The 15,765-nt window shown below is 34.3% G+C and overlaps 1 protein-coding gene across 4 annotated transcripts in view; it reads left to right on the forward strand.

Annotated features, from left to right (window-relative positions):
* The window catches only part of PKN2 (protein kinase N2), a 126,853-nt gene that overhangs the window by 30,555 nt on the left and 80,533 nt on the right, over positions 1 to 15,765 (forward strand). For 3 of the 4 annotated variants that reach the window (XM_007468502.1, XM_007468503.1, XM_007468504.1), the window contains exon 2: positions 8,443 to 8,743. The exons of the other annotated variant lie outside the window; for it this stretch is intronic. In XM_007468502.1, coding sequence (XP_007468564.1) covers positions 8,443 to 8,743 — 301 coding nt within the window. The remainder of the gene's footprint in view (positions 1 to 8,442; positions 8,744 to 15,765) is intronic. 4 annotated transcript variants of the gene reach the window in all.

The raw sequence follows: 15,765 nt of genomic DNA on the forward strand, positions 1-15,765 counted from the left end.
CATGCCGGGGGGCGGCTGGGCCTGGGAGCCATGGCCGCTGAGCCTGTGCGTCCGGAGCCTGTGCTCCGCAACGGGAGAGGCCACAACAGTGAGAGGCCCGCGTACCGCAAAAAAAAAAAATCATTTTTCAGAGCAGGGAGCTATACCTATTAATATTATTTGGGACTCTTATTTGTGGTAAGGGAAAACTTAAGTCAAACCAACTTAAGCAAAGAATGAGTTAGTTGGCACTGTAACTAATGAGTTTAGGGGCATGAGGGTATGTTTGCTTTAAGCATGTTTAAAGATTTAAGGATTTAGATGCTCAACCTGTGTCCTTACTGATTTTCTCTATCTACATCTTCTCAAAATGTTTGGAAGGAGAGGTATAAAGTGGGAAAGAAAAGGAAAATTGTTTTTTTTCTTTTTTAACATAATGATAATGTTATTAACACCCCCATCCCTTTATCTATTGAGAGTCAACAAAAAGTAATTAATAATCAAAATTGAAGAGACTGCTTAGAGCTATTATTATGGCTCTAAGAGCTATCTTGCCTGGATTGCTGCAGTAGCCTCTGTATCATATGTCTCTGGTAGTGTAATAAACTCATCTCAGAATTCTGTGGGTATAAGAGGTGTTTCTTCTGCTAGTCTTGCCTGTGCTCACTTATGCAGCTGCATTCAGCTGGTGGCTAAGCTGGACTGGAATGTCCACTGTGGCCTTCCTCACAGGTCTGTTGCCTCAGCTGGAATGGATGAGACAGCTGGAGTGCTTTGGTTCTCTTCCACATGGCCTCTCTCCACATGGCCTCTCTCATCCTCCAGGGTCCTCTCTCTCTAGCAGAATAATCTGGACTTCTTTAAATAGTAGTTGAGTTTTCAAGAAGGAAGACAGAAGCTATGAGTCCTCTTGAGGCCTCTTCTTGAAGCTCCCTGCCCATCATCAGAATGTCACTTCCATTACACTATTAGAGTAAGTCAGAAGGCTAGCTTTGAATCAGTGCGGAAGGAGGCTACATGATGATATGAATGTAGGAAAGCAAGATTCATTTGAGTCCATTTAGTAACAATCTACCATAGCTTCATAGCAGTTTTCCCTGCCCCCTCAAATCTGTTAGCACAGGAGGTCATACAACATCACTTCTCTCCCTAAGCCCTACACCATTTCATTCAGAATAAAAGCCAGTCTTTATATTGGCCTACAAGGCCCTATATGATCCTTAGTGAGAGAGGGATTTATAGTTCAATTGAGACAAGAAGTCCAAAGTAGGCAATCTAGGACTTGTGTAGCAGTTCAGTAAAGCCATTGGGGTCCTAGGCTCTTCCACACTGCTTTGTCATCCTTGTTCTGTCCTATTTGCCTACTACACCTTTAGGCTTTGGGTCTGCATTCTAGGCAAAAAGAAGGGGAAAATTGGAAGCTTTCCCCAAAATCCTGGGCTTCCCTTTGCCAGGAATTGTCATGTAACTACTTCTAGCTGCAAGGGAGTCTGGTGAAGTGAGAATTTTATCTCAGCACTTTGTTGCATCTGCCAAAATGGAAATTTCCTTAGTGAGGAAAAGGGGGAGGCTGAATATTATGTAGGCACCCAGCACTATCTCTCAGTACTATGTGCCAGGAAATATACTATTTCTGTGAAAGCATACTTTTTATTCCTAGGCACAGCCATTATGAGACTTAGAAATAAGACAGTCAAGGTAGTTGTAATAATTCCATTTTACAGAAAAAAGAAATTAAAGCTTTAGCATGGTTGCAGTATCAGAATTTATACATGGCCAGTCTGACTCCAAATACTTAGTTCTTTCCATCATACTACATTCTAACTGAGCTTTCTGTTAAGACACACGCACAAACACACACACACACACACAATATAGCCTACATTTGTGTAAAGCTTTACTGCTTCTTCAGATTTTGTTTGGTTTTCATGTCTGTCTTCTTTAGTAAATTGAATACCTGAAAGAAAGCAGGATTGTGTCATTTCCATTACCTAGCATTCAGTGAATATTTTGAATAAAGAAGTTTTAAAGGAACTAAAAGGTGGGAGAACCAAACATAATTTTGCAGATGGGCGAACAGGTACAGAGATGGAATAACATGCTTGGGTTGCATAGCTAGTGACAGAGAGCTGGTGTAAGAACTGTTTTCTTGCTTTCTGGTGAGAGCATTCTCCCCTTAGACATGGAAGGTTGGATTAGGGTGATATCAGAGAATAAGGGGAAATATGTCCTGCCATTACCCCTGAATTAAGGCACAGAATATCCCTTAATTAATGCAAATCAGTTAGGTCAGGGTGTAGTTCAAATAAAGGGAAATGGATAAGAAGGTGGTATGGTGTAAAAGAGCACCAAACTAGGAGTGAGGAGACTAGTATGCTAAACCCAGCCAGTTCACTGACTTTTCTTTGTGACCTTAGGCAAGTTGCATAGCTGCTTTGAACCTGCTTTCCTCAAAACTAAAATCAAGGGAGTTACACTACATGATCTTTGAAATTCCTTCTAGCTAAACAGTATATGAATCATTGTACCCACTGAGTTATTATGGGTGCTCTAACATATCTTGGCATCTATCAGGTCAGACTGTTTTATATTTCTATAATATAGAGAAAGTAACAGCTTTTTCACTTCTTCTCTGGGAACTTGGCCAGTGAGAAGTAAACATCCTTTCCTGTCTCTCCCTAAATGAAGTACTTGGTCATAAGTGACAGACTTTTTTCTTCATTTTGTTCTTTGAATCTGATCCTGTTCTTATTTTAGTGTTTTTCTTAACTTCACTGTGAGTTTGTTGAAATGTAGTAAATAGAAAATGTCAGTTTATATTTTATTCTACAGATCAGAATTTTGTTATTTCATAAAATAAAAATAGTTGTATTTATCAAATACATATTAACACATTTTCATACTTGGAATACTTGACTGGCATATGACGTGGTCTAGTTACAATGAGTGGAATGTGTTGTCTCATCCTTTGCAGTGGAATTGTATTGACTCGAAATAACCTAGTTAAATAATAACAAATATACTGTAGAGTGTAAAGTATCATTATAAGCTTTTGCATTTACCAAAATTGAAATAAAGTGAAAGTTACTTTTGATGTCTTTAAAAAATGTAATTCCCTCCTATTAGACAGGGAGTATATATTAATTGCTAAAAAAAAAAAATTGAGAAAATATGGAAAACTTGGAAGAACAAAATGAAAATCTTCTTAGATTTTTTTACCCAGAGATAATTATTAATATTTTAATCTCTTTCCTCCCAGTCTTTTTTTGTCCATTCTTTTAAACATAATTTGAAATAAAACTGTGTACATGGTAGCAATACATTGAGCTGGACATACTGCTGAGGAATAATAAAGAGTATAAATAAAAGAAACCTTCCCTTATTCCCTAGACTGTTTGAAATTCTTTTGTTATGACACTTATATCCTGAACTTTCTCCTTTCTATAAATTGGTTTAAAGCCCTGCTGCTTGTAAGTTTTGTAAGGGAGTCTGTCTGTGCCCAGCATATATTATTTTAAAAATTATTGTATTTACCATTCTATATAGTAATAATTCCTAATTATCTTATTAGTTTACATTTCTAGAATTAGAATTACTGGGCCAAAGGGAATCACTATTTTAAAGATTCTTGTTATATAGTTCCAACTTTTATAAAGTTTTACAGCTTACATCTGGATTCTTGCCAACATTATGATTAGAAAACTCTTTGTCAATTTAAGAGGTAAAAACGTTACAGTCTCTTCTGCCATAGGACAAGTTTTTTTTCTTCAATAGAAGTGAACATACACAGGAAAGTAAGCGGGGGAATGATGTAAGTGTAACATGGGCACTGGGTTAGTTCATCTGTCATTTCCCCAAGAATGTTAACATTTTGAAGCAGCTGGTTTTTAATTTTTTTTAATTTTGGATAAAGCCTTAGCAATATTTGAAGATAAAGGCTGAAAATCCTGTAGAAGTTTGATAGTTTGGAGCCTCTGTTGTTATTAAAGAATAGTTTTCTGTTGATCTAATTATCATTCATTTGTAGATAAAAATGCTTTTTCTCTCTATTTACTTTGTAGTTGCTGCGTTATTTTCATTTATCTTATTTGCAACTTGGTATGACCTTCCAGTCTAAGGATATATCATGCTTCAACTCTGGAATATTCTCATCCATTTATCTCTTCATGTAGCGCTTCTCCCCCATTGTCTTTATTCTGTTATTCTGGAGCTCTTAGTACGTGGATCTTGGATCCTCTCATTCTGTCTTCCATGCCTTTAAATTTCTCATATCGCTGTATGATGAATTCAGAGTAATTCCCTCAAGTTATCTATCTGCCAGGATACTAATTCATTAGCTTGGTCTAATCTGCTATTTAACCTGTCCACTGAGTTTTTAATTTATTTTGGTTCCTTTGAACTCCATCTAATTTTTACTCTTTGTTTCTTACTCATTGAAGTCTCTATTCCTTCTTTTATTTATTTAGCTGCTCGAAATCTACTTAACCTAAAAATCATTTCGATGGTACTACTATAAATCTTGAGTGTATTAATTTCACTAATGGTTTCCTTGTTTTTGGATTTGGCCCATTTGATTTGAAAGGCTGCATTAAGGATATAGATGATATAAAAAGACATTAAAAATAGGTAGGATTAATCATGAAAGAGTTGAAATATTTTTAAACAGGATGGTAGATTTCGATTGATAGTGAAAGGAATAGGGTATAAGAAAGAAAGACATGGATGGGTAAGAGAATATAACAGCAAAGTGTTAGATTAATTTGACTAGAATGGAGTGGCTAACTAAGCTTGTTGATTTTAGTGATAAAAGGTTTGAGAATTAATGGGGTTTCTTTTATGTATATATGATTGGTAGAGAATCATGAATACTACTAGGAGTTTAGTTTTATGTTTAGGATTACTTTTGTGTTTTTTTCCTTTCTTTGTTTATCTCTTTCTGAGCATATTAATGTATTTAAAAGGGAGTTTGTGATTAGAGGTTGGATCTAACTTTGCTTGGTTTTGAAAACATGAGAAATGGTATCTACTGTTTACTTTTGGGGGAGGTGTGAACTTTATTATAGAGTACAAAGAGTTGAATGGTGGATGAAAGGGTAAAGCTTATAAACATAAATTACTATAATGTTACTACTGCCTCTAAGAGAACATACTGAGACAGAGATAATCACTGAAGATTTTCACTGGTTAAATAGCTTTTTTTTTTTCCTGAGGCTGATTTATTTTACTGTGTCAAGAATATTATTACATTGCCTAGTACTGATTCCATTTATGATATAATTGCTCTTATTTTTTTTAAGGGTAGAGACATAATTTAATAGATGGAATATCTCATTTCAGTTGTTCCAAATGCAAGAAAATTATATTTTCCAATAACTTTCACAGTTTATTGCAACTAAAATTTTTAGGAAAGGAGTAATAGAAAGTACTGTAACCTTTCCTATCTGCTGTCAGGGGGCATAGTTTATCTTGTTATTGATTATGGTGTATGTATCTCCTGCTCCTTTCCAAAAGGTATTTGAGCCATGTCACAACAAAAGATGGGAGTAAAAATATGGTTAGTAGAAATTCAGGCCTTTTAGGAAGAGGAAGCAAACATGCTAACCACATATGATTTATATCTAATATCTAATTTTAGCCAGTATAGTTGCTATGATTGAATATCAATTTTGCCTTAGAGCTTCCTGGAGTATGAGTTCTCTTTACCAGAAAGAGGAAAGCATGACTTCCTTAGCAGTGATAGACTTTCCTGAATTATGAAATAAGAATATTAAATAATGTAATGAAATCATTAAGAAAATAAAACAGAACCACTCTGCCAGGCGTAAGCTCTGCCCTCAAATTGCTCAAAGTTTTTGGAGTTGTCAGATAAGGAAAGGAATACTTGTTTAAATAAAATCCACATTATCAGAGCACACAGGAGAGAGGCATTTAATCTAAATTCTAAGAGAGGGCATAGGCAGGAAATTCTTTCCTGGGGAAAAAATTATGGTAAACTTTGAAACAAAGTAAAAGTTAACTAAGAAAAGAAAGGACTAGGAAGAGATAGTTGAACAAAGAAGGGAAAATGATGCATCCCAAAGGTGCAGCATGCATAGTAGCTGAACCAAAAGAGATTGTCTCTGGCAGTAAATTTCTGTAATTTGATATGATCGGCATTTAGGGAGCAAGTTGGAAAGTGGGAGTTGAAGTAGGTAACAGTAGGTAACAGTGTTTTTTGGTTGTTGTTTTTGTTTTGTTTTTAAAAGCCTGTAAATATTAGTACCATGATTTTCAAACTCTGCAACAAGGCTCTCTGGAGTGCCTCAGCAAGCTCTCAGGATGCTGCAGTATATTTTAAAAATTTCAGGGAAACAGTGACACCATTTGTTGGATGACATGTGGACTAACTAGAGTCAGTAAAGTTTCAATATTAAGGATATTTTACAACCCCTTTGTACTGGCAGAATAGGATGAAGGTGGGAATGTGCAACTGATTTCAAGTTTTGAGAAATTGTGAAGTACCAAATAGCAGACATATATCCCATTAATAAGTAACTGTGGCTATTAAAGAATGAAGTACAAATGTAATTTCTTTCAATTTGTATTATTTCAAACAGCTACTAAGTTGTTATAAGTATTGATTAAGTTATTTGGACCTTACTACTTAATAAATGGAATTGTTAGGTATTTGTTTTAGCCTATGCATCATAAAGAAAAAATTATTGGGACATTTAACGTTTTGGCTTAGTACCTAATATTAAAGTACAGATTTGTGAAAGCAATTCATGTAGTGTTTTCTAAGTTTATAAAGATAGAAATAAAAATATCTAGAGGAATGCATTTAGCTTAAGCTTTCTCATTTAAGAATTGTTTGCCTCCATTCCCTTTACCTGAAGGTAGTAGACAATAGAAATTTGGGATTTTATCTTTTGACAGTAGTCATATGTTTTTGATAACCAGACAAAGGGGGATTTATAAACTTTGGAAACTGAATAAATGGATTGATATGACTTATAGTCCATTATAAATAGTGAAAAGCCTCGACATTATTTTGGCCCAGATAGGAGATCATTCTATGTTCGTATAGATAAGAATCAGAAATTTAAGGCCAATAGGTGTAGATCACCAGTTTCAGGAATTTTTAATCTAAGATCTATGGTACCTGGAAATAGTACATACAGTAGTACATACAAACATGAAGTTTTCTTTGTTCTACTCTTTTTTTGTCAATTTCAAAGGGGTTGTTGGCCCTAAAAAGGTTAAGAAAAAATTTATACATCAACTACATTTTTTGCATAGTATGCCTGTTGGCACCAGCTAAATTGGTACCAATGCCAAGAGTAAATCCTGTATCTTCCCATCCATTATCTCACTGTTTTGCAAAATACATGTTTTTCAGAGGTGAAGAATTAGACGTAAAGAGTATTTGCACCAAGTATTTAAATAGAACTTATTTTATGGGTGTGATGAATTCCCAAAGAAGTTAAAGAAAATCTTTTAATTACTTAGGTCTGTGGTTCAAAAGATACATAAAGGGTGCACAGTGAAATATAAATCTCTTTTCTGTGTCCTTCACAAGCTCAATTCCTCTTCCCAAAGGCAAAAGTTAACTCTAGTTTCTTGTATTTCAGAAATTAAAAATTTAAAAACCAATAGTATTGTAGTAATGGAGTTTAAAATAGTGAATGATATACAAATAGCCAGAACATAAGTTTGCCTGTTTTAAATGTAGATTAGATGTACTTACCTGATTTGATTTTCATTTTAAGATGAATAACTGATACTGTGTACTCTCTTAGCTTCTGTCAGTAGGACATAATTTAGACATTTTTTAGTAGTGATGTTTATGTAGTCAACCAAATTATCAATTGGGATAGATAGTCATGAAATATATGAATAGAATTCTGAAATTAGTCTTCCCAAGCCCTAATGCATTTAATTGCTTAACTAAAAAGTGGTTATAAGGATATAATTTTATTTTATTTTTGCCAATATTAGTTTATTTTTAAGAGGTTTCTTATAGAAGATAAAATAGAATTTTATCTCACCTATGGAATTTAATAATAATCTTCACTTATTAAGTGACTATAGTGGGCCAAGAATTATATTTGGAGCTTCACATACAATATTTTGAATTACCATATTATCTCTGAAAAGTGCCTAATATTATTATTTAGATTTTACACGATTAGATTGAGCATTTGAAAGGTTAAATAACTTGCTCAAGATTCACAGTGTAGGTTTTGGAATCTAACTTGGGTTCATGGAATATCAAAAATTCATTGTCTGTTTATACAGCCCAAAGATGTCTTTGTGTATAGATGTGTTTATTTTAATATAAAATTGTCAGGTAATGCTATTTAGTGAGTGGGCAGAGTTTTTGAAGAATTGCTTTAAGTACAGTTGTATTCTTATATGGCATATTTTACTGAGCGGCTAACTTTCCTAAACTCCCACATTTGTGTGTTTATTTTTTTTCTGTAGGGAGATTCCCGAAGTCTTCCCTTTTCTGAGAATGTGAGTGCTGTTCAAAAATTAGACTTTTCAGATACAATGGTGCAACAGAAATTGGATGATATCAAGGATCGAATTAAGAGAGAAATAAGAAAAGAACTGAAAATCAAAGAAGGAGCTGAAAATCTGAGGAAAGTCACAACAGATAAAAAAAGTTTGGCTTATGTGGACAACATTTTGAAAAAATCAAATAAAAAATTAGACGAATTGCATCACAAGCTACAGGAACTAAATGCACATATTGTTGTATCAGATCCAGAAGATGTTACAGGTATTTTATTTGATGTTTATATAGTATACTAATAAGAAATGTATTATTTTAAAAATAATAAGATTTGTGACATGTACAGTCTTTAGCTTTTTTGAAAGTACAGGGACTGTATTTTCTTCTACATTTAAGGTCTTATTTATATTCTATTCAGAAGGTGCAGTGAGTTGATGAATATGAAAATTAAAACGTTTACTTAGAGATGAGTAATTCTCTGTCTACTCTCTTACCTCTGTCACTAAGACATTACTTAAAGTTATTTTCCAGTATTTATGTTTTGTATTGAGTCAACCACATGCTCTTACCTGATTCATCCTCGAGATCAGCAGCACGAGTTTGCCAGATGACTTTTTAAAGTTAAAAATGCATTCTATGACCAAGGGATATTTTTATTTTTTGCAAATATAGTTAATCAAACCTATGACCTTTGTTCTTTGAGCTCTAAGCAACTGAATTAACAACTACACTACCAGGCATTTTGTTTAAAAAAGAAGAAAATTTAAAAAGCCAAACATTACTTTTTTTTTTTCTCCAGTATAGAAAATGAAAGGAAAATACAACCTATAAGTCCAACCTAAGAGCATAATTTTTAAACAGTAGAATTAACAGGTGTTCATGTTGGAAATTTTTCAATGGTACAGAAAGTAAAAATAGAAAAATGACCTGTATCCACTCTAGGCCCACTCCCTAAAGGTAGCATTACTAAGTTTTTTGTTGTTATGTCCTTCCAGAAAAAAAATTCTATATTTGTATCAATGTCCATCCATTCATATATACATTCTTTCTAAACGTTTTTACTTAACAAATCGTATAAGACACATTTGATCTAATAGTTTTGTCTTTGCAAAGAGGATATTTTGAGCTAGTTATTTAATGTCTAAATCCTTAATTTCTTCATTTGCAAAGATAAGGAGTGGTATACATAGAATGATGTATCTAGCACCACAGAAATTTTAGAAGAACCTGTATGATTAGCCAAGAAAAAACAGATATAAGTAAAATTAAATTTGCTTAAGGAAGTACATAAATTTGACCAAGAACCACAAATTTCCAATCTTAAAAGTTGTGTACAATGCTTCTGATATTCAGTGTACTTATAGAGCTTGTTTTAATGCATTACTTTCAACATCTGGGACTTACTTTAGGGGTTTCAGTTGGAGACTGTCTATGTAGAGATTTCAATCTTGTAAGAATAATTAAATCTTAGAAGTGAAAGAAACCATAAAGAAACCAGCCTTCTTATTTTACAGCTGAAATAATCCCAAAGATGTGAATTAATTTGCCCAGAATTACAAAACTAGCTAAAGAACTCTTCAATCTAGTATTTTCTTACCCACAAATTCAGTAATTACATTATAAATGGAAATTCGTATTATGAAATGCTTTTTCTTTAGCAATATCATATAAACTTAGATATAGCCTATTCTGTTGGAACTCTGCCGAGCTCTACATTCTTTGCCTATTACTTGTTTAGGAGAGGTCTAAAATAAGAAACTGTGCTGGAGCTTTAAACTCAGTTTAGAGAAAACATTTTTGATAATCACGGAATACCAATAACTACCTTGTAATTGGAATATAGAAGTGTTTTTGCCACCCAAAGAGTAGCCCATTTGGTTTCCCCAGTCCCTTGTAAAAAATTAACTTCACTGAAGTATATAAATTGCATATGATAAAATGCACATATTTTAAGTATATGATTTGATGAGTTTTAACAAATGTATATACCCAGGTAACCATCACTACAACTAGGGATCCTGACCATCACTTCAGTTCTCTTGTATACATACTTGCAATCAATCTCCAATCCCCATCCCTGGCTTTAGGTAACCACTGGTCCGCCTTCTATCACTTTAGATTAGATTTGTCTTTCCTAGAGTTTCCTATAAAGAAATGACCTTTTAGTCCTACTATCAAATTCCTTTTCTACCGCAAAAGCCAATTTGGATATCTCTGTGAAACCTTCCTTGACTTTCTCTGATTATCTTCTCTATTCCACTTTGTCCACTCATTGTATTACAATTTATTTCTGTACATTTTTATATCACTTACTAAACTGTATGATCCTTGAGGACAGGACCATGTTTTCATTCATTTATTTTCAAGGTTTATCATAAAGCCTGGAGTATAGTGGGTATTTAGTTGAGAGTATTATATCTCAAAAAAAAAAAAAATCCCAGCAAATAAAAACCTTGTATTAGTTTTTGTAATTAATACCAAAGCGTAATTTATCATGGTACTTTAAATATTTAATACTTGGGGAATAAAGCCTTAAATAAAAGTTTTAGGAGAAATAATTCCAGAAACTTTTTTTGCTGTTATTGACTTATCAGATAACTGCAGGGCGAATGTTATATGAAATATAACTCTCTACTGTGACTACTTAACACTTCAGTTTCTTTGGAATGAACTTGACAAGTTGGTTACAGTTTGAATATATTAAAAAAAACAGTTCTCTTTGCAAATGGCATATTCACACATCTTGGTAATAAGTTTTTTGTTTTTTGTTTTCTCATACTACTTATTTGACTGCATTAAAATGAACAACAACACAGAGGGTTAAAGGTAGTTCATTGTTAATTTTAGGTCACATTGCCATAAAATTTTATGTTTTACATTGTGTACTAAAGTAGGCAAAATCATTTAATTTGATTGGATCTGACATAAAGAGTCAAGGGCCTAGCATTTTGCTTTCAGTTCTCTAAAGTATGTAGATTAATAAGTATGTGCAGAAGTATTCGGCTAATTCCTGTTGTCTTGGGGGTATGTAAGCAGAATGAATGATTCAAGGAAAGAGGGACAGAATTTAAATTTGCATTGTATATATGATTACCATGTAAGCAGTTAGGAGGCCTGTTCTTAACTCACTTCTGCAATAATTAACTCTGTTAACCATTAGGTTCTAAGTTGTAAAATAAGGACTTTTATCAAATGAACTTTAAGACTTTTAGCTATAAAACTCTCTGAAATGTTGCTTATTATAATGTCAAGATCAGATCATTTGGGACTGTTTGATGTTCTCTTCATGCCCATGATACTCTAAGCTTCCTGTTCACCTTCCATATACTTCAAGAATAGTCTCATAGAGTATTATTATTCCCACATGGAAATTATAAACATATTATAAAATGAGGCTAATGCACCTTGTGAAAAAGTTATTGGAGCTCTGTAAAGTGGATTAGTAGTTTAAGTCTTGGTTGATACCTGAGACTCTGAAAGGAAATATTTAAGAAAGAACTAATTTTCTGAATCTTTGGACTCATATATCATCCCTAAAGAAGAGGACAAGAATGTTTCTCATATTTTATTAGGTATAACTAATAATTTGTGTAGTGTAATTCCCTCTGTTTTTATCTTACTTCCTTCTCTTGTACCTCTTCCCATTTCCATTTTCTCAGACCTCACCAAGCGTAGATTGATTTTTACCTTTTGAGGTAATGAATATTTTCTTTAATATATAGAGCGTTCAGAAAGAAAATATTGATTTAGTATAGAACTAATAGTGTTGGAATTTTGTGTGTGGTTTTTTTGTTTTGTTTTTGTTTGTTTGTTTTGGCTGCACCACACAGCATGTGGGATCTTAGTTTCCTGACCAGGGATCGAACCCATACCTCCTGCAGTAGAAGCATAGAGTCATAACTAATGGACTGCCAGGGAATTCCCTGGAATTTTTTGGAGTTAACCTTGGAAATTCTTCTAAATCCCAGAGATGTATCTATATTGAGGGAGTCTTCTTAATGACTAAAATGTAGTTTATGAAGTCTTTCTTGAATGAGTAGAAGTGAGAATTTAAATTTCTTTTTATTATTGGCCTATCCACCTAAATGTAGCATAGAAATTGTAGTTGAATTTTATATTTATTAAAATTTGTGTGGCCTGGTTTATTATGCAGTTTCTACATATTCCTTATTTCTGATTGAATTTCTCATTTTGAGGTAAGCATATTTTGTATTAAGTTGTGTACTCTTTTTTTTTTTTTTTTTTGTTTTTTTTTCTGACTCCTAGAAGTTTCTGCTTTCCCCTCTTTCAAATATCCCCAGAGAAGCAAAGACTAGTAGCCTAGCTATTGCTTGGAACACAAGAGGAAGGGAAAATGCAAGAACATATACAGAAATTCTTATTCCAGTAAATTATCTGACTATACTAGTCCCTTTAAAACAAAATATTATTTAATACTTACCACAATCCTGCGAAGGTAGGATTTTTTATACATGTAAAAACCACGACTCAGAGAGAGAAAGATTTTACAATTAGTAAAGAGACTTCTGGGAGATGACACAGGTTGGTGTGACACACTGAAGCTTGGAGGCTAAACCACTGTATCCTCACCCTCTGTGTTCTGGGTGTGGGAAGGGGAAACTTGATGGCAGCCTCGAAGGATGGGTAAACCTGAGTGAAAGAGGGAAAAAGAAGATTGCAGCACCTGGTTGAGGGAGGGCAGGAATGAAACCTGTCTGTCTGTGGTGCTTGATTTTTCCTGTAGCCCTGTTCTCCAGCATTACAACTCAGCTGTCAGGAGACATGGACATACACACACCATACCTACACACACACACTCACACGTGCACACACAAGCAAGCCCACAGTGTTAAGATCACTGGATCCAGAAGGGTTTCGCATCTCAGCCTCGTGATGTTCTCAGAACTCTGCCATCGTCCTGTCCCAGTGCCGAGCTTAGAGGTAATTTCTCCCACTCCAAGACCCAGGGTAAATGATGCGCAAGCAAGAGCTCCCTGTTACCATCACCTTCTGTAGAGGAATCATCTGTGTACTGCATCAGGATGCCTGGATTTGAGTCCTTGTCCTGCAGGTCCTTCCCCTCTTTTATAAAATGAAGTATAGCTCATTAACCTCAGAGGCCCTTCCAAGTCCTCTATGGATTTATGAAACATCCAGTCTGGACTTTAAATTTGACACATTTCATAACTTCCCACTAACTTCCTTCCAGTGTCATAGACGCACGATGTAATGAGACAATCTGAAAGGCTTATAAGATCTCTCTGAAAAGAATGAAATTAGAACACTCCCTAACACCATACACAAAAATAAACTCAAAATGGATTAAAGACCTAAATGTAAGACCAGACACTGTAAAACTCTTAGAGTAAAACACTCTTTGACATAAACCACAGCAAGATCTTTTTTGACCCACCTCCTAGAGTAATGAAACTAAAAACAAAAATAAACAAATGGGACCTAATTAAACTTGAAAGCTTTTGCATAGCAAAGGAAACCATAAACAAAACAAAAAGACAACCCTCAGAATGGGAGAAAATATTTGCAAACGAAGCAACTGACAAAGGATTAATCTCCCAAATATACAAACAGCTCATGGAGCTCAATATCAAAAAAACAAACAACCCAATTAAAAAATGGGCAGAAGACCTAAAGAGATATTTCACCAAAGAAGACATACAGATGGCCAAGAGGCACATGAAAAGATGCTCAACATCACTAATTATTAGAGCGATGCAAATCAAAACTACAACAAGGTATCACCTCACACCGGTCAGAATGGCCATCATCAAAAAAGCTACAAACAATAAATGCTAGAGAGGGTGTGGAGGAAAGGGAACCCTCTTGCACTGCTAGTGGGAATGTAATTGATGCAGCCACTATGGAGAACAGTATGGAGGTTCCTTAAAAAACTAAAAATAGAACTACCATATGACCCAGCAATCCCACTACTGGGCATATACCCCAGGAAAACCATAATTCAAAAGGACACATGTACCCCAATGTTCATTGCAGCACTATTTACAATAGCCAGGACACGGAAGCAACCTAAATGTCCATTGACAGATGAATGGATAAAGAAGATGTGGTACATATATACAATGGAATATTACTCAGCCATGAAAAGGAACGAAACTGGGTCATTTGTAGAGATGTGGATGGACCTAGAGTCTGTCATACAGAGTGAAGTAAGCCAGAAAGAGAAAAGCAAATATCGTATATTAATGCATATTTGTGGAATCTAGCAAAATGGTACAGATGAACGTATTTGCAGGGCAGGAATAGAGATGTAGACGTAGAGAACAGACATGTGGACACGGGGGTGTGGGGGAAGGGGAGTGTGGGACAAATTGGGAGATTAGGATTGACATATATACACTACCATGTGTAAAATAGGTAGTGGAAACCTGTATAGCACAGGGCACTCAGCTTGGTGCTCTGTGATAACCTAGATGGGTGAGCTGGGTGAGGGGGAGCAGTGGCAGGGAGGTCCAAGAGGGAGGGAATATAGATATACATATAGCTGATTCACTTCATTGTACAGCAGAAACTAACACATCATTGTAAAGCAGTAATACTCCAATTTAAAAAAAAAATCTTCATTATATAAAAAGCCAGTTTTAGGCACAACACTGTAAGTCAACTATACTTCAATAAAAAAATTTTTTTTAAGATATAATGTAACATATATAGGCAGTTCTGAAATTTTAATGCCTAGGTTGCTTATTTTACCTTAAATAAAAACACTACAACCCATAATCTTATCCGTGCTGTTTTTGTAAAATACTAAGAAAGCTTAACCAAAGGTTGTGTTAGTTATAAAATATTTCAGCAAAATTAGTTCAGTTGGTGACACCTGACATAGGTCATCCTGAGTACACAAAATAACTGATTTAAGAATCCATTAATAATTAGTGAGCATTTATTATAATCTGAGCAGTTTCCGGATGACTGTATAAGGTAAGCATATCTGTTTAAACAAGAAAGATGGATTTTGGGGGAAATATAAACAGTTAATATAATTGTAACATATGTCAAGAATCTGGAGCAGCTTATTTTTAAAATACCTTTTATAAGTATTAAGTGAAAACCAAAATGTTGACCAGTGAACAGTAACTATGAGACTTATAGATGGACGTTTGTGGAGATAGTTAAATAGTAAGATAGTGCTTCAGCATACTACTACCTTCATTAATTTAGATTTGGCTAGATTTACTTCAATTATATTTCCTCTTATTTTTTTGTGAATGAAATAAATAGCCTTGTTCCATAAACAGACATTCTGGCTGTAC

This window comes from Lipotes vexillifer, unplaced genomic scaffold, assembly GCF_000442215.2.
Source record: "Lipotes vexillifer unplaced genomic scaffold, Lipotes_vexillifer_v1.1 scaffold490, whole genome shotgun sequence".
In the NCBI taxonomy this organism is placed as follows: domain Eukaryota; kingdom Metazoa; phylum Chordata; class Mammalia; order Artiodactyla; family Lipotidae; genus Lipotes; species Lipotes vexillifer.